This window comes from Cervus elaphus, chromosome 3, assembly GCF_910594005.1.
Source record: "Cervus elaphus chromosome 3, mCerEla1.1, whole genome shotgun sequence".
Lineage (NCBI taxonomy): Eukaryota > Metazoa > Chordata > Mammalia > Artiodactyla > Cervidae > Cervus > Cervus elaphus.
In genome coordinates, this window is record NC_057817.1 from 48,123,802 (window position 1) to 48,144,325 (window position 20,524).

At 40.7% G+C, this 20,524-nt stretch overlaps 1 protein-coding gene across 2 annotated transcripts in view; it reads right to left on the reverse strand.

The window, feature by feature from the left end:
• The window catches only part of SRGAP1 (SLIT-ROBO Rho GTPase activating protein 1), a 295,080-nt gene extending 276,288 nt beyond the window's left edge, over positions 1 to 18,792 (reverse strand). The window contains exon 1 of one of the 2 annotated variants that reach the window (XM_043888221.1): positions 18,040 to 18,792. In XM_043888221.1, the coding sequence (XP_043744156.1) occupies positions 18,040 to 18,106 (67 nt within the window). In that variant the 5' untranslated portion in view covers positions 18,107 to 18,792. The remainder of the gene's footprint in view (positions 1 to 18,039) is intronic. The other variant, XM_043888212.1, reaches the window with a different exon arrangement.
• Positions 18,793 to 20,524: the final 1,732 nt, after the last annotated feature.

The window sequence follows — 20,524 nt, forward strand, 5'->3', positions numbered from 1 at the left end:
TTTCCAGAGATGGTTCCCAAAGTGTGGTCTCCATTCCAAAGCCTCAACACCCCCTGGGAACTTGTTGGAAAGGCAAATACTAGGGCTTGGGGTGGGGCCCAGCAAACTGTTGCAACAAGCCCTCCAGGTGATTCTGATACAGGCTCAGTGGTTCTACCAAAAGTCCTAACACTGCCCAAAAAGGAGCAACAGCAACAAATCTTAAGTAAATTTAGAGAACCAGCTTAAAGAGATACAATTTCTTTCCCAGCAGAAACTAGCAGGGCGTCTTTGTTGGGGAAGGATCAGGGTGGGAGTAACAGGAGTTGAAGCAGCAGTTTCTTATTCCCAAGAACAGAGCACTAAATATAGCAAGAGTATTCCAAATTAGGACATTTAAAATTCTTCTCCCCACAAATGCCTTTTCTACTGCATTCAAAGAGGCAGTTCCACCATGACTTTTCTTATCAAGTTATCCACTGAGATAATAACACTGTAACAGTTTAACGTTAGTACATAATCCTGCCTGCTCAGTCATGTCTGATTCTCTGCGACACCACAGACTGTAGCCCGCCAAGCTCCTCCATCCACGGGATTTTCCAGGCAAGAATACTGCAGTGGGTTGCCATTTCCTCCTCCAGGGGATCTTCTCCACCCAGGGATTGAACTCACGTCTCCTGTGGCTCCTGCTCTGGCAGGCGGGTTCTATACCACTGAGCCACCTGGGAAGCCCCTAGTACATAATTGCTGAACAACAAATACAGCCTTTTATTTTAATTAATACAAACTATTTATCGAGACAAAGATGGTAATCATTCTTCCTGGCTCTCTGGAAATTTCAACAGTGTGAATGGCATGAAATCTAAGCATCTCATCTTATTTTTTTGTCCTTAGGCAGCTCTCTACAGAATTAGAACAGAGGTTTGAACCCTGCTGGCTCTATCATTTAGTAGCTGTGGGATCTTAGGGGAACTATTTCAAGTTTCTAAGTATTGAGTTTCGTTTTCCCCACCTGTAAGGCGACACTGATACAACCTCCCTCAAAAGGAACACACTGTAGATGTTAGCTGCCGGCACTCGTAGACACTAACAATAATAACTACAGGCAACGTTTATACAGTAAGTCCCCAACATACAAACAAGGTCTGTTGGGAAAGCATATTTGTAAGTCCAATTTATTGTCAGGTCCAACAAAGTTAGCCTATGTACCCAACTGACACAGCAGACGATATAGTACTGTCCTGTAATAGGTTTATAATCCTTTTCACACAAATAATACATTTTTTAAAAACCCACAAAAAATAAATACTTTTGATCTTACAGTACAGCAGCTTGAAATGTAGAACAGTAGAGTATAACAGCTGGGATACAGAGGCTGGCCTCAAGTGAACAGGCAAGAAGAGTTATTGACGGGAAGAGGGAGAAGAAGCGGGAGGTGGCAGAGCTGAAGGATCATCAACAATGGGAGACCGAAGGCAAGCAGAAATCTCACTCATGCCTGACGCTGAAGGCACAGGTTCCGGTTCCTTGCTGGAACCAGATACCCATTTGCACCTTTGAAAGTTCACGACTTGAAAGTTCGTGTGTAGGGGACTCACTGTATTGTAACCAGGCACTTTGCATCAGGAAACAAGCAAAACTCTGGACCCACGCCCTTTTCTGATTCATTATGAAAGGAGTCTAGATCTTAGCTCAAAGCAATCAAATGATAAAAGACTTGAAAGGCACAGTGAACACATGTAGGTGAATACAGAGAAGAAATCAGACTGAAGTTGTGAAAGATATAAACCGCTGATGAGTGACATTAGATGAGTCTCTATCTTAGCTGTCTTGAGCAAGGGTGCTGCTCTGCTTAAAGAGAGTAGAGAAACAGACACATATATACACACTCTATCCACATATCCCATCTGGAAGAAAATGAGAGGAATATGCCTTTGACAGCAGCTAGGAAAACTATGGTTCTCTCCATTTGTTTGGCAGATTTATTTTTGGCAACCCTTAATGAACAAGGGCTTCCCTGGTGGCTCAGAGGTTAAAGCATCTGCCTGCAATGCAGGAGACCTGGGTTGGGAAGATCCCCTGGAGAAGGCAGTCCACTCTAGTATTCTTGCCTAGAAAATCCCATGGACAGAGGAGCGTGGTGGGTTACACTCCACGGGGTAGCAAAGAGTCAGACACCACTGAGCAACTTCACAATGAACAAGGAGAACAGGTTAAAGGCACAGCAACCTACATCTCTAGTTGCAATCATACTCATGAAGAAAACAGAATTCATTCTCTCTCAAGGTTCTCAGTGATGATACAAGGAATTGTAACAAAGTGCCTCTTTGTAGATAAAGGTCCTAGAGAAAGCCTATCAAAACAATTCTTTTAAGACTGGGTCCAGTATAGCTTCTGGTGATTGGCTAACTATCTCTCATTGCTTTTCTAAAGAACCATTAACATTCCCAGTTTTTAGTGTTTGCTTTGTAAAACTGAGGTCTGTTAGTAATTTTAATCTCTCTGGAGATGAATAAGTTTTTTAAATTATTTAAGAAAAAAATCTGTCACTGATAAAGACAACAGCTTCAGGTATAGCAGTAGTAAATAATAGTCATTATTATAGTAGCTTATTTTTACTGAGCCCTTACTAACTGCCAAGAGCAGTGCTAAACTCAACATGCATGCACTGCTATATTTAAAATGGATAGCTGACAAGGACCTGCGGTATAGCACAGGGAACTCTATTCAATGTTTTGCGGCAGCCTGAATGGGAGGGGTGTTTGGGTGAGAATGGATACATGTATACCATGTCCCTCTGCTGTCCACTTGAAACTATCACAACAATGTCAATTGGCTATACTGCAATACAAAGTAAAAAATTTAAAAACAAACAAACAAAAAAAAGAGCAGGGCTAACTTCTTTTCAGGTACAATTTCATTTAATCCTCAAAACAATTCTTATAAAATAAACGTAATCATTATTCTCATTTCCAAGTTAGAAAACTGAGGTTCCAGAAGAACCGTAATTTGAACCGGACTTATCCAAGGTATTAACCTGTCCACTGTGCTGCCTTTTTAAAGGAAGCCCAATCACTGAAACTGATGAAGATTAAAAGGACAGAGGTGGCCACTGGTAAATGTCACCACTGTCCCATTCGAAGGGCAATCTTGTCTCTGAATCAACAAAGAACAACACGTAACAGTAAAAGCCATTAAAGGGAAAAGACAGCTCTCTATACACGTCTATGGAACGGTGCCGACCAACATTACTCACACACAGGCCAGAGAACTGTCGGCTGCAGATCCACAATGAGATAAAGAGCTTGTGCCAAAACCTAAATCAACACATCACTAAGCACTGTTTAGTTTAGCTGACATTTGTGTGGAGCAAGACTTTCTGGATAAAGGAAGCAGGGCCATGATTTACCATATCTCCTCAAGGACTGTTAATAAATGGTTCTGACCAGCCCTGGTCTACGGACCGACTCTGAGCAGCACCAATCTATTGTTGAATAAAAAGCAAGTCTACAGTAACTATCCTGCGAATGACCACATTTGCTCACTAAATAGGTAGGTACGGAAACACTATGAACACAAATGCCAGTGATACCAATGGAAGGGTAAACTACAAATGATTTGAGAATTGCCATTTTTTGCCTTATCAGTTCTGTAGTTTAGCCAGAAACAAATTTTTATAGCCATGAAAGTTACATGAGTGGAATTTTTTTAAAAAGAGAAAGTGTTTTCTTTGTCTATTCTTACTAAGTATTTTTAAAAATTAACTAAAGTCCATACTTTATTTGGGATTCCCTTAGTTTTTAACTAATGGCCTTTTCCTGCTGCAGAATCCCATCTAGGATTTGGGCCCCAGGTCTCCTTAGGCTCTTCTTGGCTACTAAATCTCTTACAATCTAAAGTTGATTATTATTGCTTCCAGAGTCGAGTACATAAAAGTGGCAATACACCAACACTTCTTAAGCACTTACTATGTGCCAGTCAGTTTGTTTGTCCAATACTCGACTTGTTTTACCAATGCTCTGAGTGAAGTGCTATTATTTCTATTTTATAGGCAAGGAAAGTGAGGCAGGATGAGAGGAAGTTATCTGCTTACAATCCAATAGCCAGAGAGTAGCTGAGGCAGGATTTGGACCCCAGGTCAGCAGTCTGATTTCTGAGGCTATGCTGCAAACTACTAAGCTATACAGAATACTTATCAATTTATGCAGGTATGTTTATTTCAGAGTGTTACCTGGTATTTGAAAACGGGACATTAGGAGAATGTCAGAAACTCCCAGAAGATGACTGACCACAAAGACAATAAAAGCCATTTTTATTGCGTTTCACAGTGCACAGGGCTTTCTGTACATTATTTCACAATTTAATACCAAGACCAATGGAGGAAATGAGATACCTAACAGAAAAGAGACTAAAAATGTTAACCTGACTAGGAAGTAGAGTTCCCAGCCCCAGAAAAGATATATTTATTTGTCGATTAGGTATTTGGAGAATGTAGAAAAAAATGCGTATCACTAAAACTCTGAATTCTATAAAAATACAGTCTGGAAATTTCTCAAACATGCACTTCTGGTGACACATTTGAGAGTTCCCATTAACATTTTTAAAACAATTGTAACTGAAGGTCAGTTAGAAATGGAGTGGCCATTTGAAAAAGCATTCACTAACACACACTCTCTCTTTGTAGTATACTCAGCAAACTTTTCTAAGGGACATGAAATCTAACAAATTCTCCTTTCTAAAGTCTCACAATTTACCAGCTTTCTCTGCCATATTTTTACTAGGGAATGCATCTACTGTCTGTAATGAGGAAAACTGAGCACAGCAAAGAAATGAGAGCAAATTATTCAAGTCAGGAGTCAGCCCAGAAAACATTCCACTTTTCTAAGGGCTGCTTAAGGAGCCTTCTAAAGAGCTGCTCTTTTTACCCACCTGTCCTTATCTCTCTGTCCCCTGAAGACAGGCAGTAGGCAGCTCCCTGCAGCAACGGCCACACCTTTGGCTCTGAGTTGCAAAATTACTGCTGGTGTTTCTGGGTTATAATTTGACTGAACTGTTGTCCATCATCAATATGTGAACAAGGAAAAGCCATCACTGATCCTCAAAGAGAACTGCTCATTGGACACTGACAAGACATCAAAATATGCCACACAGCCATGACGTGTGGAAAATGAGATGAGCAGAATGACTTCCTTCTACTCTCTCTTCTTTGGTAAATAATGTTGGCAGGCGTTGGCGGCTTACTTCCACTTTCAAACGTGCTACGTTCACAGCCAGACTGAAATCTGGACCTCCCCAGATGTCAAAAGTTCCTGACTTACATAAGATAAGCAGACACCTATTGTTCTATCTTAACTGCTGGAGGTCTGAGGGAGAGAACTGTTTTTGTAAGCCACACCTTCAGAATAATAAAAGCAAATAATAAAAGGGCCAAAGTCCAAAGAAAGGTCTTCCACAGATCAACTGAGGAGTTAGAAATGACAGCCCAGAAACTGGGACATCAAGCACTTTAAGAACTGCTGGGACTTTGTAAACGCTCCTTACCCCCCATTGGCTATTCTGCTGTGATGCCAAGAAGGCTAGAGGGTGCTACCTTTTCTAGGAGGCCCTGAATTATTACAGGTCACTGCAGCCAGCTCTAGACTAGAACTCCAAGGGCTAAAATGGTAGAAACAGCTCCGAAAGAAAAGGAAAGCTGTTACCTGCAAACTCCAGGAATGAAAGACCAGACTCTGCATGATTAACAACAGAAGCAAAACCCCAGTTTTCCAGCAGCATCTCAGATTATTCAGAAAAGTGTGGATGTTTTCATGCGCTGCCCACATCAAAGCCTTTCATTGATCCTCACTACACATTTTCATCCCTAAAATCCACATATCCTGGATTTTTCTGTGTGCAGACATAAACCTACACATGAAGAACTTGAAAGTGTTAGGGTAACATTATTTGCTCTCTTCTCCAGTGTATGGATCTTGGGTTATAAGCATCATTCTAGAGGGCAGGGACGATACCCCTATAATTCTCTTTAGGAAAAAACATAGGCCGATTCTTCCCAGTAAACCTGACCTACATATATTTTTGGGTTCTCTTGCTAAAACACAACTTGATATTGAATGAATTAAAAATAATTGTATGAAATTTACTGAGAGTAGATTTAAAAGTTTTCATCACAAGAAAAAATATTCTATGTGTGGTGATGTACTTACTGTAGTGCTCATTTGGCAATATTCACAACTATAGAATCATTATGTTGTACACCTGAAACTGTGTTATGTATGCTTAGTCGCTCAGCTGTGTCTGACTCTTTGCGACCCCGTGGACTGTAGCCCGCCAGGCTCCTCTGTCCATGGGATTCTCCAGGCAAGAACATTGGAGTGGGTTGGCATGCCCTCCTCCACACCTGAAACTAATATACTATTACATAATGATATAATATTATAATGTCATTATTAATATAATGTCAAATATATCTCAATAAAAAATGTAATAAATTGATGGGCTTGGAATTTCCTGGTGGTCCAGTGGTTAAGAATCCACCTGCCAATGCAGGGGATCTGGTGCAGGAAGATTCCACATGTCACGGGGCAACTAAGCTTGTGCGCTCCCACTGCTGGAGCTTGTGTTCACTAACAAGAAAAGCCATCACAATGAGAAGCCTGAGCACCGCAACTAGAGAATAGGCCATGTGCAACAACAGAGACCCAGAGCAGCAAGAATAAATTAATTAATTTTTAAAAACTGATGGGCTCAAAAAACAAAAACAAAAACAAACCTACTGAATAATAGACTTCTGCTTCCAATAGTATATTGTAAATTTAGATAGATAGCCCTGACTCTTCTCATTGAAACTAAAACGCTGGATAAAATATTTTTTAAATATGATTTTAACCACATCACCAGTTTTCATATAAGTAAGGAAATTTAAAAGCCCCAAAACAAGATGAAGTCAGTATAAAACAGGTCAAATGATAACAAGTGCTATGGAGAGAGAGAACGCAAGAGAAGGAAGATGGGAAGAGCCACAGGAGGTTGAGGCTTATGATCTTAAATAGCATGGTCAAAGAAAACATGGTCAAGAAAAATATTTCAAAACATCAGTATAATCAGACCATGCTCTATAATGACAATGCAATTAAGTTAGAAATTAGTAACAAAATGATAAATGAAATAACTTTGTATCTGAAAAATTTAAAACACTTTTAAACAGACTATGAGTCACAGAAAAAAATCACAATGGAAATTAGAAAGTACACAAAACCGAAAGATAAGAAAAACACTACACGTAAAAATTTTTAGAGATATACATTCAGTTCAGTTCAGTTCAGTCACTCAGTTGTGTCCAACTCTTTGTGACCACATGGACCGCAGCATGCCAGGCCTCCCTGTCCATCACTAACTCCCGGAGTTTACTCAAACTCATGTCCATCGAGTTGGTGATACCATCCAACCATCTCATCCTTTGTCACCCCCTTTTCCTCCCGCCTTCAATCTTTCCCAGCATCAGGGTCTTTTCAAATGAGTCTTGCATCAAGTGGCCAAAGTATTAGAATTTCAGCTTCAACATTAGTCCTTCCAATGAGTATTCAGGACTGATTTCCTTTAGGATGGACTGGTTGGATATCCTTGCAGTCCAAGGGACTCTCAAGAGTCCAACACCACAGTTCAAAAGCATCAATTCTTTAGCGTTCAGTTTTCTTTATAGTCCAACACTCACATTACTATATATAAAATACAAATAGGTAACCAAGGACCTACTGTATAGCACAGGGAACTATATACAGTATTTTATAATCTAAAATGGAAAAGAATCTAAAAAAAGAAAATATATATATTTTACATATATAACATATATTCAGTTTTTATATAACTGAATCACTTTGCTATACATCTGAAACTACCACAACACTGTATATCAACTATACTTCGAAAAAGAAAAGCTACATATGCTATCCTGTTAAAGTAAACACTAACATGGAAAAATAATCTTGCAGAATGCATGTAAAGCAATACTTAGAGGAAATTTTATTACCTTACTTGTTTACATTATAAAAAGTAAGAACTTGGAAGATAAATAAGAATTTTAAAAAGGATCAGTAAATAATGCTCATAAAAAAAGTAAAAGGAAGGGAATCATAGGGAGGAAACATACTAACAAAACAGAAAACAAATATACAATATGGTAAATCAAAGAAGTATAAAACTAGTTCTTTGAAAAGACTAATAAAATAAACATACCTCTGGCAAGGTCAATCATGGAAAAAAGGGAGAAGACACACATACAAACAAGTGTTATTAACACTATAACTGCAGATGCTGCAGAGATTAAAAAGGTATGAGAATACAGTAAACAATTTTATGTCAATAAATTAGGAAATCTGTATTCAAAAGCAATGGCAGTTTTTTTTTCTTGATGACAATACTAGACCCAGATGACTTCAGTAAACATTTAAGAGTCACACAGTTCCAGTCTTACATGAATTCCTCCAGAGAACAGTAAAAGGAGATCATCTGCAACTAATTTCAAACACTTCAAAAAAATAAATTACTCTCAGAAAGTACTCATATTGCAATGCAGTAATTATATTTTTAAAAAATATATAAATAGTCTCACTTTTCAATGTAGTCATACTTCTTTATACCTCATAGGTAAGAAGAAACCATTGGAAGAAATTCAGAATACTCAGAACACAATTTTAATAAACTTCACAAGATCAAAATTTGCTAGATGAAGCAAAAACAGTACTTTAAGTGAAACTATCATAAATATTTATTAGGGGAGAAGAACAGATGCCTTTCTTAAGAATCATGCTTTTGTTAGAAATAACGTTTACATTAGAAAAAAAAATGCATTGCCTTAAATGCTTATAATAGCAAAGGAGGATAGAAACAATAAGCTTGAAAGCTACTAGGAATAAAACTACCAAATGACTCAACAATCCCACTACTGGGCATATACCCTGAGGATCACAGTTGAAAAAGACACATGTATCCCAGTGTTCATTGTAGCACTATTTACCATAGCTAGGACATGGAAGCAACCTAGATGTCCATCGACAGATGAATGGGTAAAGAAGTTGTGGTACATACATGCAATGGAATATTACTAAGCCATAAAAAGGAACACATCTGAGTCAGTTCTAAAGAGGTGGATGAAACTAGAGCCTATTATAGAGTGAACTAAGTCAGAAAGAGAAAAGAGAAAAGAAAAAAATATTGTATATTAATGCATATATATGGAATCTAGAAAGATGGCAATGATGAACCTATTTAGAGAACAGATTTGCAGATTCAGTGGGGGAAGGAGAGGGTAGAACAAGTAGAGAGTAGCACTGAATGAATCTGTTGCATGACACAGACACCTCAGACCTGGTCCTCTGTGACTACCTAGCCAGGTGGGATGGGGTGGAGGCGGGAGGCAGGTTTAAGAGGGAGGGGACACATGTATACCTATGGCTGATTCACACTGATGTATGGCAGAAACCAACACAGTATTGTAAAGCAATTATCCTCTAATTAAAAGTAAATTTAAAAAAACTTAAAAACAAATGAGCTGTATGTCCAACGTAAAAAAAACAGATAAAGAACAGAATAAATCTGAAAAAAATTTAAAGGATGATAATAAAGATAAGAGCAGAAATCAATAAAAGAGAAAAGAAAAAACAACAAAAAGAGACAACCCCCTTTTAAAATTCAGCGAAGAGATGGGGCAAAAATAAATATTTTAAAATAATATTTTATTTTTTATTTATTTCTAAATTTTTATTTGTTAGCCACACCACATGGCTTGTGGGATCTTAGTTCCCCGAACAGAGATTGAACTTGGGCCCTCACAGTGAAAGCTTCAAGTCCTAACCACTGGACTGCCAGGGAATTCCCTAAAATGGTATTTTAAATTAAATACAAATCGGCCCTTATTGCAAAAACATCCTGTCATCAACATTATGTCAATGTATCTGAAAACATACAGAAAATGGAGACATCTTTAGAAAAACATAACTTATCAAAACTAACTTCAGAAGGAATATAAAAAAGAATAAATAATCCTATCACTAATAAAACCAAAGCTTAACTCCTGATAAGTAGTTAAAAGTTCTTCACACAAAGAAAATAACTAGACTCAAGTAAGCAGTTTTACGGACCTTTCAAGAGAAGGAATATTCCACAATTTCAGAGTCTTCCACAAAATGGAAAGAGAAGCAACACTCTCCAGTGCATTCTGTGAGGCTAGTATGAGTGAAATAAGAACCGACAAGGACAGTGTCCGAAAGAAAAGCCATGCGTCTATTTTGTTTCAGAATTTAGAGACAACAACCAACCAACCAAGCAAAAAACAATAAAAAAAACCACTTCCCCCCAAAAAACCTAAACTAAATACTGGCAAGCTGAATGCAACTATTTACAAATATAATACAATGATGAAGACAGGTTTAATTCTGGAACACAGATATGGTTTAATATTAGAAACTCTATAAATATTTCTCATTACATTAACTGATTAAAGAAGAAAAAATAATATCAATAAATGCAAAAAGAAAAAAGATCACTTTCAACCAACTATTAATGATTAAAACTTCAAGTAAACAGAGAATATGTGAGATCTTACCTAATCTGATGAGAATATCTATAACAAAATGAAAACAATCATTATCCTTTATGGGGGAAAAAAGGCTTGAAAACACTCCCTTTAAATCCAGAACAAGAAAAGAATGCCAATTCACTACATTTATCAACTTCATACTCAAAATTCTGCCGAGGGCAAAAACAGAAGAATAAATTAAAGCCAAAAGGACTGGGAAGGGGGAAATGTAATTGTCTTTATTTGCAAATAATAAGATTTTATAACCAAAAAATGAACAAATTATTTGTAATAATAATAAACTAGCAAGGCGGCTGGATATAAGACTTCTATACAGAAGTAAATGGCATTTCTGCACACACCAGAAACAATTAAAAAACAATTTTAAAAGAGATATCATATACAGTAAGAAAAGTGAAATAAATCTAACAAAAGACATAGAAAATACAAAACTTTACAGTAAGATATTTAAAAATAACTAAATAAATGCAGAAATACTCATATTCATGTGTAATTAGAATTTATAATCTAATATAAGGATGCCAGTTCTCTGCTAATTGCTCTATAATTTCAGTTTTAATCAAACTGCCAATGGACTTCCCATGGAAGGAAAAGTGATTCTAAAACACACATAAAAGAGAAAGGATCAAGATCACCAAAATACTTTTGAAAGGATATAAGGAAGGAGAATTTGGCCTACCAGACATAATGTAAATTATTCACTAAATTGTAAATAATTATTCAAAAAAATATTTCTCCATACCATAAAATGTTCTTCAAAAACCAGTGTTAAAAAACAAACAAACAAAAAAAACCAGTGTTAATGACTTCACGTGTATAAGTTAGCTAATTATTCCCAAGTGGAATTTAGTTAACTATTCTCCACTGTTGGACATTTAGATTGTTTCCAGCTTTGCAACTTTCTAAAGATGTTACATTTGAGTTCGATTTAATTTTGTGGTAATACTTGATTGTCGGACACCCTAGATAATTCTATGATGAACATGTTGGTTATACTATAAAGGAATAATAATTCAAAATGATTACTTTATTCATTCAATTAATATTTAACAAAGCTCTATTGGAGATGTGGAAGATAATAGACAACAATTTTTAATATCAAACTGCTCTGTTATGTCGGTTCTATCGCAATAAAGCTGGAAAAGAGCAGAGTGCTCTCACAAGCAAAAGCAAATGAACAGTTACACGCAAAAAAGCTCATTTCTACACTGATTTTTTAAAAATTTATTTATTTAAATTTATTTATTTGGCTGAGCTGGGTCTTGTAGCTTTGCAGGATTGTTGGGGCATGCAAACTCAGCGGCAGCATGTGGGATCTAGTTCCCTGACCATGGATGGAACCTAGACTCCCTGCATGGGGAACATGGAGTCTTAACCACTGGACAACCAGGGAAGACCTTCTATAATGATTTTAAAACAAAATATTTTGCTATGAAATTAAGTCAGAGACTTTATTGGACAATATAAGAATCCTTTTTGTCACAGGACTACAGTTTTCATTTTCCATTTGGTGTCAGTAAGCTGCGTGCAAGCTCAGTCATGTGGGACTCTTTGTGACCCAATGGACTGTAGCCCACCAGGCTCCTCTGTCCATGGGATTTCCCAGGCAGGAATACTGGAGTGGGTTGCCATTTCCTCCTCCAGGGATCTTCCTAACCCGGGGATCGAACCCACCTCTCCTGTGTCTCCTGCATTCCAGGAGGATTCTTTACTGCTTAAGTAATCAGGGAAGCTCATTTGGTATCATTAAAGGAAGAGAACATTTTAAACAAAAGTTGTAAGCAAACACATGGCAGCCTAGGAAATGTGCTTCTCGGCTCTGTTATATGTACTTGGATAAAAAGCAATGACACAATAAAAAAAAAAAAATCCACCTTAGAAGGAGCTGGGCATCCCTCTGGTTTGCCTATTACACATCCCTTTTTAATTCCACCATGAAACTCACTCTATTCTAAGAGTACAGAGCACTTTATTAGAATGGCTTATAATCGCCCACTTTGGGATCTATTTAGGCAGCAGATTGGTGATTATGTATTTGAATTTCAAAAAGCTTGTCCAACTCAGAATGTAAAAAGGAGCAGTTGAAATTAAAGAAAATAAAAATTAAACAGATAACAAAGCCTAATTTTTAAAGACTATTCATTAGTGCCAAGTCTGTAATAAAGGCTTTCCACAAATCACCTCACAGAAGCCTCACAAAGGCAAGGAAGTAAGTACTACTATCAATATTATTCCCATTTTACAGATGAAGAAATCGACTAATAGCGGTCAAATACATCATTAGTGGCAGGGCTGAGTGGCTAATACCAAAGTTTCTGCTCTTAAACAGTATGTTCTATTTCTTCCCATCCTGAGATATAAAAGGTAAGCACAAATACGCTGTTAGTAAACTAGAAGGTAACTTGGGACCAACAAATAAAAACACCTTCAATTACCAAAAAAGTATTCAAGGAACTGTAATATCAGTTTCTGACTTCAAACCACTAAAACAAAAAGAGACTGAGTGATTAGACATACAGTTCACTTGGCTTTTGTTTTTTTAATCTTAATTCTCAGTGGTATAATTTGAAATAAAAACAAGTAGCATAAAAAAGGGTCTGATCAATCCACAAAGTAGACTCTCAATTGGACCAGAGTTGAGGATGTAGGGTTTCCTGACCTATTTATTTCAGCTCGGAGTAAGAAACCAATATAAATGGTTAGAGCTCAGATTTTTCATCCCATAGCATATGCCAACCCTTACTGTATTTCAGAAGAACATGCTTTGCTTAAAAATTTCTCCAGAACTATTCCTTAAGATATTTTCAAATTCATGAAACTAATCAGGTTTTCTGGACAATCTAAGAGGTCTTATTGCAATGGCTACAATTAGCATGACCAAAATTTTAAATGTGTTACATTTGTACATATTCACCTATTTTTTTCCCCTTGATCGCAAAGGCATGATGTGAAGCCACTGCCTGGGCACTGTGGTTTCTTGAAATGATCTTGCTTGAAATTTAGCTGCTGTTAATCACTTTAATTAACTCCTCCTGTTAATAGATAAGAGCTGTTCTGTCTTTCATCTAGCTATGATTTCTTCAAGGGACGTAAAGTCTAAATAGGTAAGTGTTCTATCTCCTACTCTACTTTGTGAGGAATCTAAAAACCAAACCAATCTGATTTGCTACTGAAAAGCAGAGGACCTGGGTTCCAGTTGCACATATATTACAGTTAATTGTACAACTGACATTATGCCTCCTTATACTGTATAAGTGGGCTGGACAGGGAATGTTTAAAGTCCTTCCCAAGTATAAAATTTTAATTCACAATTTAAACTGTTATTTTCTATTACAAGCTAAATGAAAGAACATTAGACGTAGACACAGGTTCCGTATGAGTGACAGAACCACTTTTAATTTCCCCACTGAAACCTATCACATGATGTGAGGTCCTATCAAATTGAGCTGGCAATTTCTTATGCTCCATCTGCTACCAAAACGCACTATTTGTAGTTCAGGCAGCAGGGTGGTTGAAGAACAACAGATTTTCTTGGCACTTCCTGCACATATGGCATGTAGATGAGAGTATGAGATTATCCCTTGGAAAATACTGCAAATAATAGCTGTCAATTCTTAGCAACTAACAACACGCATTATTAAAAACAAACACAACTTCCCATCCATGAGTTTCACCTCACAAAACGTGTCTTTTGATTCTTCTGACTCCCATATGTGAGCCCATAGTTTTTATATGGACTCTATAATATTTCTGCTGCAGAATTCAAAAATTACTGGATCTCTGAAATCCACAGATAATCCTCAAACCTTCTGCTAGCCACTTGCTATGATCTTTTCCACTGCTAAGTTTTTTGCCAGAGATGCTAAAAGTAGTGTAGTCGAGTGGTCTGAGTTTCATATACTTTTCCAGACAAGCTTGCTTTTTAAGGCCCCACAGAAACAAGAGATTAATTTCTCTGGATTCTAAATCTTCGGGAAATTGACCAACATGCATGAAATAATCCTTCTCCTCCTAACACATGCCTTTTAAATTATTGCTTGGGGTGTTTTTCTCCTTGATTTAAACCTATCTGTTCCTTTAACTAGTCATAACCTCCAATTCTTCCCCCTCTTACAATCCCGTGCTCTACTTTTCTGAACGTGATTTTATTATTTTTTCTGTATTCTCTATGTGAATGAGTACATGAGTGCTCAGTCATGTCTGACAGCCAGCCAGATTCCTCTGCCATAGAATTTTCCAGGCAAGAATACTGGAGTGGGTTGCCACTTCCTACTCCAGGGGATCTTCCTGACCCAGGGATCGAACCCACCTCTTCTGTTTTCAGCACTGGCAGGTGGATTCTTTACTACTGCTCTACCTGGGTATTACACTTTAATTAAACCCTGAGAACTCAGATATGAATTCATTACGAAAAAAGTTAAAGCAAAGGTGACTCTCCCATATATGTAAGTCATCCAGAGAGTTCAATATATGTGGCTTTATTAATTCAGAAGAGACCTGTTAAGAGTGGTCTCTTAATGAGCCCAATACAGCTAGGTTTTCCTCCAGTGACAGAATGAGCCATCTTCCTTTTGTTTACCATCAGATGAAATTAACTGCTAGAACTGAAAGTGTTGGTTGTTCCAAAACCACCTATCTTTAACTAGTGGACTAGCATTCTGCCTGGGTGAGACACTCAACCTTAAAGAGGGGCTCAGGGAAAGAAACAGAAAACCAGGATCCTACCTCTGAAACTATTCTTAATGAGGGACCTATTCTCACTTTACAGACAGCAGGCCTCAGGCACTATTTAACTCTCATTTCTCTCTCATTGTCTTCTTGATGTTGCCTAGTAAATTCAGGTGAATTCGTGCCATTCAAAGTGTGTGTGGTCCAATTCCATTGTATTTCCCTACTCCCATGTTGACATATGGATATAAGGATCTGGCATTAGGGGAAACGAGATCAAACCAGTCAATCCTAAAGGAAATCAACCCTGACTATTCACTGGACAGACTGTAGCTGAAGCGTCAACACTTTGGCCACGTGATGCAAAGAGTTGACTAACTGGAAAAGACTCTGATGTTGGGAAAGGGTGACTGCAAAAGGAGAAGGGGGTGGCAGAGGATGAGATGGTTAGATAACGTCCCCAACTCAATGGATAGGAATTTGAGCAAACTCTGGAGATAGTCAAGGACAGAGGAGCCGGCTGTGCTGCAGTCCACGGGTGGGAAACAACTCAGCACCTGAAGAACAACAATCAATAGAATATGGCAAAAGTGATTCTGGAACTTCTGGGGCTGGGTGGTGAGAAGCTTTGCAGCGTCCCCCTGGGTATCTCAGACCCAGTTATCATCGGAAGTGCAGTTGTCCTGAGAATGGTGTGTGTGAAGAGGGGAAGATAACAGTTCAGCCCATGGGGTCATAAAGAGCTGGATATGACTTAGCTACTGAACGTCAACAACAGTAAGGATCTGGGTTAGACACAGGATGTGTAAGTATTGCAGAGGAAGCAGATGAACTCTGGACACAGACCCTGATGGGAAAGGCAGTTCAGGCGTAGTAGAGAGTCATAAAGCTGCCTGAGGACTCACAGGTGAGTGAGGAGGGTTGAAGGGAATACATTACTTTTTATGGGTCGGAATTGGTTCCAAAAATAATTTTCACCATGTTCATAATTTTTCCTTGGATTGGATTTGATGGACACGTTTTAAACACGGCAACGCATCCCATTTTATTGATTTTTAAACCAATGTTGAGGGCCTAAGCTCTCAAAGTAGGTAAGTAACCAGGTAACTACAGAATTCATTAATCATGAGAATATTTTTCAGATAAGGACTTCATCATGAACAAACCACCTTAGAGCAGAAATAAAGAAACCAATTCTTGGAAGTACAAGCTGCCAGTCAACGCTGCAGACAGTACGAAATCCAGACTGCCACCCCTTGAAGACCTGCCACAAAGAGCCATGCGGAAAAACTGCACAGAGAAATGATGACTGTGAACAGGAGTTATACCTGAGAAGGACTGTTGACTTGTTAAGAAAAGAAAGGAAAAAAAAAAAAAAGAAGAAGAAGAAAAGAAAGGTTATGCTCATTAGAAAGTTTATCTGTCTCTAAGCAAATAATTATTTCTCTGCTAAATAACTTCCATGTCAATGTAACCAGTTCCTACAAGCATACATTATCTTATAACTGCAAGCAGATAAAAATCTGTTTCCTGAAGAGTGTTCATCTTCACTCCATTACTGGAATCAACCTAAAGGAAATATAAGTCCCTGGGCTTGCAGATAGTGTTTGCCTCTGGTCGTAAGTCGGTCCAGATTCTCACTCATTCACAGAGGGTTTCCCTACCAGGTCCTTTCACCGGACTCCAGGCATTTTCACAACTTGACCACACAAAAGAACTCCCAGGCTGCTCCTGCCTTTCCCAAGACAAATTCAGGAATGCCTTTCTCTGCAGCCCTTTCATAAGATTGTGTCTGTACAAACACAGGTGTCTACAAAGCAATTTTTATCAACTCTGCATTGAATATTCCAAAGAACAGCAGTAACCTCAACACTCCATCCATTGTCTCAATGGATAGGAACAGCTACCAGTGAGAGGCCATAGAGGAAGAGGGAAAAATAAACAACAAATATATGCTTATTAAACACTTCAACAGCAACACAAAATACTTGTACCAGAGAGAAAATATATATTTTAAACCGCAAGACACATTGAGTAAAAATGCCATAATTAACCTTAACTAGATTCCTTCATTAGGTGACCATGTAAATGGATTCAAACTACTACTCAAACATTCAAACCTTCATTTTACATGCAAGTGGCCTCCAGCAAATGATAAAGCAATATCCCCGTGTGAGTGTGAAAGATGGCACTGAATTCCGGCCCATTATAGAGGAAGAGTCAGATTCCACTAGTCCTTTCTTGGTTTAACTGCCAGGCTTTTAGGGAGCTGTTTTATAGAAGGGCGACTCGCCCTGATAAATTTGTGATTAGTGCAAATATCGCCAATTTCCTGCACTCAAGGAAGCTCTAGACCACTTCGGGTCAAGACTTCAGAAAAATGACTCCTTAAAAAGAAAAAAAAAAAAAAATTTTACATGACAATGTGTCAGTGGCTGTGACAATGGTATTATTCTAAAAAAAAAAAAAAAAAAGATGCTGGTGAAGATAACTGGGGGGAACCTCCGCTGCTGCCCACCTCCTGTGTAAGTTGCCGGCAAAAGGTGGTTAATTTAAAGCCAGTTCTCCCCGGTTGGAGGTGGCGAGCTGGCAGCGGGGGAGGGCCACCCGGTCTCCAGCTCCCCGTGGACCCGACGGGACTGGAGCTGAGCCTGGCTTTCACGAAGCCCCTGGGTGGCTCACCCGGTGGTCCCTCGCGACCTTCCTCCAGCGCAGACCCCCAAGTTAGAAACGCAACTCCCGGAGCACAATGCCAAGGAAGCACACAAAAGGAGCGAGGCAGCCGCTCCCATCCGTACCTTTGACTTGACTTTCATACTCGGCGATGATCTCTTTGTCCTTTTTGAATCTGCTCGGAGTGGACATTATCCAGCTGTTCGGGGTTGGCTCTCAATGGGCAAGTTCTGTGAGGGGTCACCGACCAGGCAGTCTCCTCGGAGCAGCGGAGAGTTGTACTCCCAAATGCCGGGACCCCAGAAGCAGCACCGACGGGAGGGAGAGGAGGAGGAGGGGAAGAAGGAGCGAGCCGAGGACTAGATTAACCCGGGCGCTGGCACCATACTCTCGGGATCCAGCTGCCGTCGGCGATGCGGCGGGGAGCCCAGGGCTCGCGGCCGGCGAGGCCCGGCGCGCCGGCGAACTCCAGCGGGCGAGTGGCGGGGGGCGTCTCCCTGCCCACCCCACCCGGGGCCCGGCCACTTCCTCTACAGCCGCTGGGCGGACGCGGGGATCGCGCCGGCGCTCCGCACCATTGTTAGCCACCCGCACCGGGCGCGTGGGGCAGGGCCAGCCGGCGAGGGCGGGCGCCGCGACCCTCCCTTCCTGCTCGGCCGCCCGCTCCGGCGCTCAGGGGTCCCGCCCCGGCTGGGGATGCTGATGCCGCTCCTCCGTCGGCACACACGGCTGCTACTGCCCGGGGCAGGGAAGAGGAATCACGATCCCAAAGCGAGTCCCGGGCGGCCGCCGCGAGGGTGGCTTATGCGCCGTAAGAACGCGTCCTGGGCGCAGCCCCGGCGGAGTTTAGGTTTCCACCGCCGGCGCCTCGCGGGGCCTCCGCCTCCTGGGCCACCCGGCGCCGAGACGGCCTCTTTCTCGCCGTCCCCCTTGCCGCTGCTGCCCCCAGGAGGCCGCCGGCTACCCGCACACCCGCACGCGCCCCGGGAGGAGCCGCGCCCCTGGCGGCCGCAAAGTTGCAGGCGCGCTCACGGCCCGCGGCTCCCCGGCGCCTGGGGAGCGAGCTGCGGGCGGCAGCGGCCCGGCCGGCCGCGCCGGGCTCGGCGAGGCGGGGCAGGGCTCGCGGGAGGGGCCCGACCGACCGCTTGTTCCCTTCTCCACCCTCGCCCCGCTCCTCCCCACCCGTGCGGTAAGCAAGCGCGGCGCTTCTCCAAGAAGATGGATGCCTCTTGTGGCCAACCGCAGCCCGACCCTGCGTGCCGAGCCCGGCGGCCGTGGGCGACGCCCCCAGCGCCTCCCCTGCTCGAGCGGCCCCAGCCGCTGGAAAACCCCACCCGACCGGTAGGCAGTCTTCGACCCAGGGTGAGCGCTGTGGTGGGGCTCTTTTGAGTCCAGTGGGGAAAATCAGACTTTGGATGTCTCCATGAACGAATGGGATGTTACTCCCAACCCCAATAGGAACACTGGAGTCTGAATTGTCTTGGATGTTAAGAATCAAAAAAGAGCGAAGCTATTCCATCAGGCAGAGAAAAATACCCATCTTGAGCACCATATTCTCCCCGTCCTAGAGAATGTCAGGATGGTGGGAAAGGCGTGGTGGGGAAGAAGGTAGTAATTAACATGTCACTAGGTTTTGGCGGACACTTTTAGCGTTTGGGACCTTCTCCACCTCCCAGGGGCTCAGTGGTAAAGAATACGCCTGCCCATGCAGGAGACGCGGGTTCGATCCCTGAGTGGGGAAGATCTGGAGGAGGAAATGACAACCCACTCCAGTATTCTTGCCTCGAAAGTTCCATGGACAGAGGGGCCTGGGTGGGGGGGCTACAGTCAATAGCAGGGCAAAGAGTTCGACATGACTGAGCACGCACGCACACCTTCCTTCTCCAGTATTATAGGCCTGATTTATCTAAGTGATTTGTCCAAAGGCGTGTCCACATCAAATGGTGCTAGATCTAAAGAGAGTAGGGACTTTGAGACTTTATTCATTCTTGTATCCAGTGATAAGATTTCTTACTGTGGGCCAACCACCAAATAAGAACTAGGGACTCAGAGTAGAACTCTGCCCTAAAGAGTCTCCAGATCTATTTTGTATAAGTAAGTAATTACAGGCAGTACTGTAGAGCTATAAGAGAGCTACTCCCTCTTTGGGCGCCTCGAGGAAAGAAAAATGCACCGAATAAAAGGCTGGGGGAGAAAGGCTTCCCAGAGAAGAGATATTTGAACTGGATTTAAACGGTGAGTAGTAAGTAGTTTGCCACCTTAGAAAGAGAAATTGTTGCATTTCAGGGAGAAGGACGATCCTACTCTGAGGGAATTGCAAGTGAATTACAGGATGCCCTCCTCTGAAATACCAGATCTTTGACAGTAGGTGAAAATTATTTAAAAAAAAAAAAATAGTAAAACATACATGTGTTTCAAGTGAGTGCGTGCACATTGTTTTTAGTTATATGGCTTTTTTAAATTTAATTTTTAGGCAAATCTTTTTACTTTATAACAACAGAATAAAAGGTAAGGAAAAAGTGAAAAAAATCTTTCCTTTCCATTTTGTGACACAGGAGGTTAACTATGGAATCCCTGACTGCCCTAGTTTCCTGCGGGGCTGTTTTATGT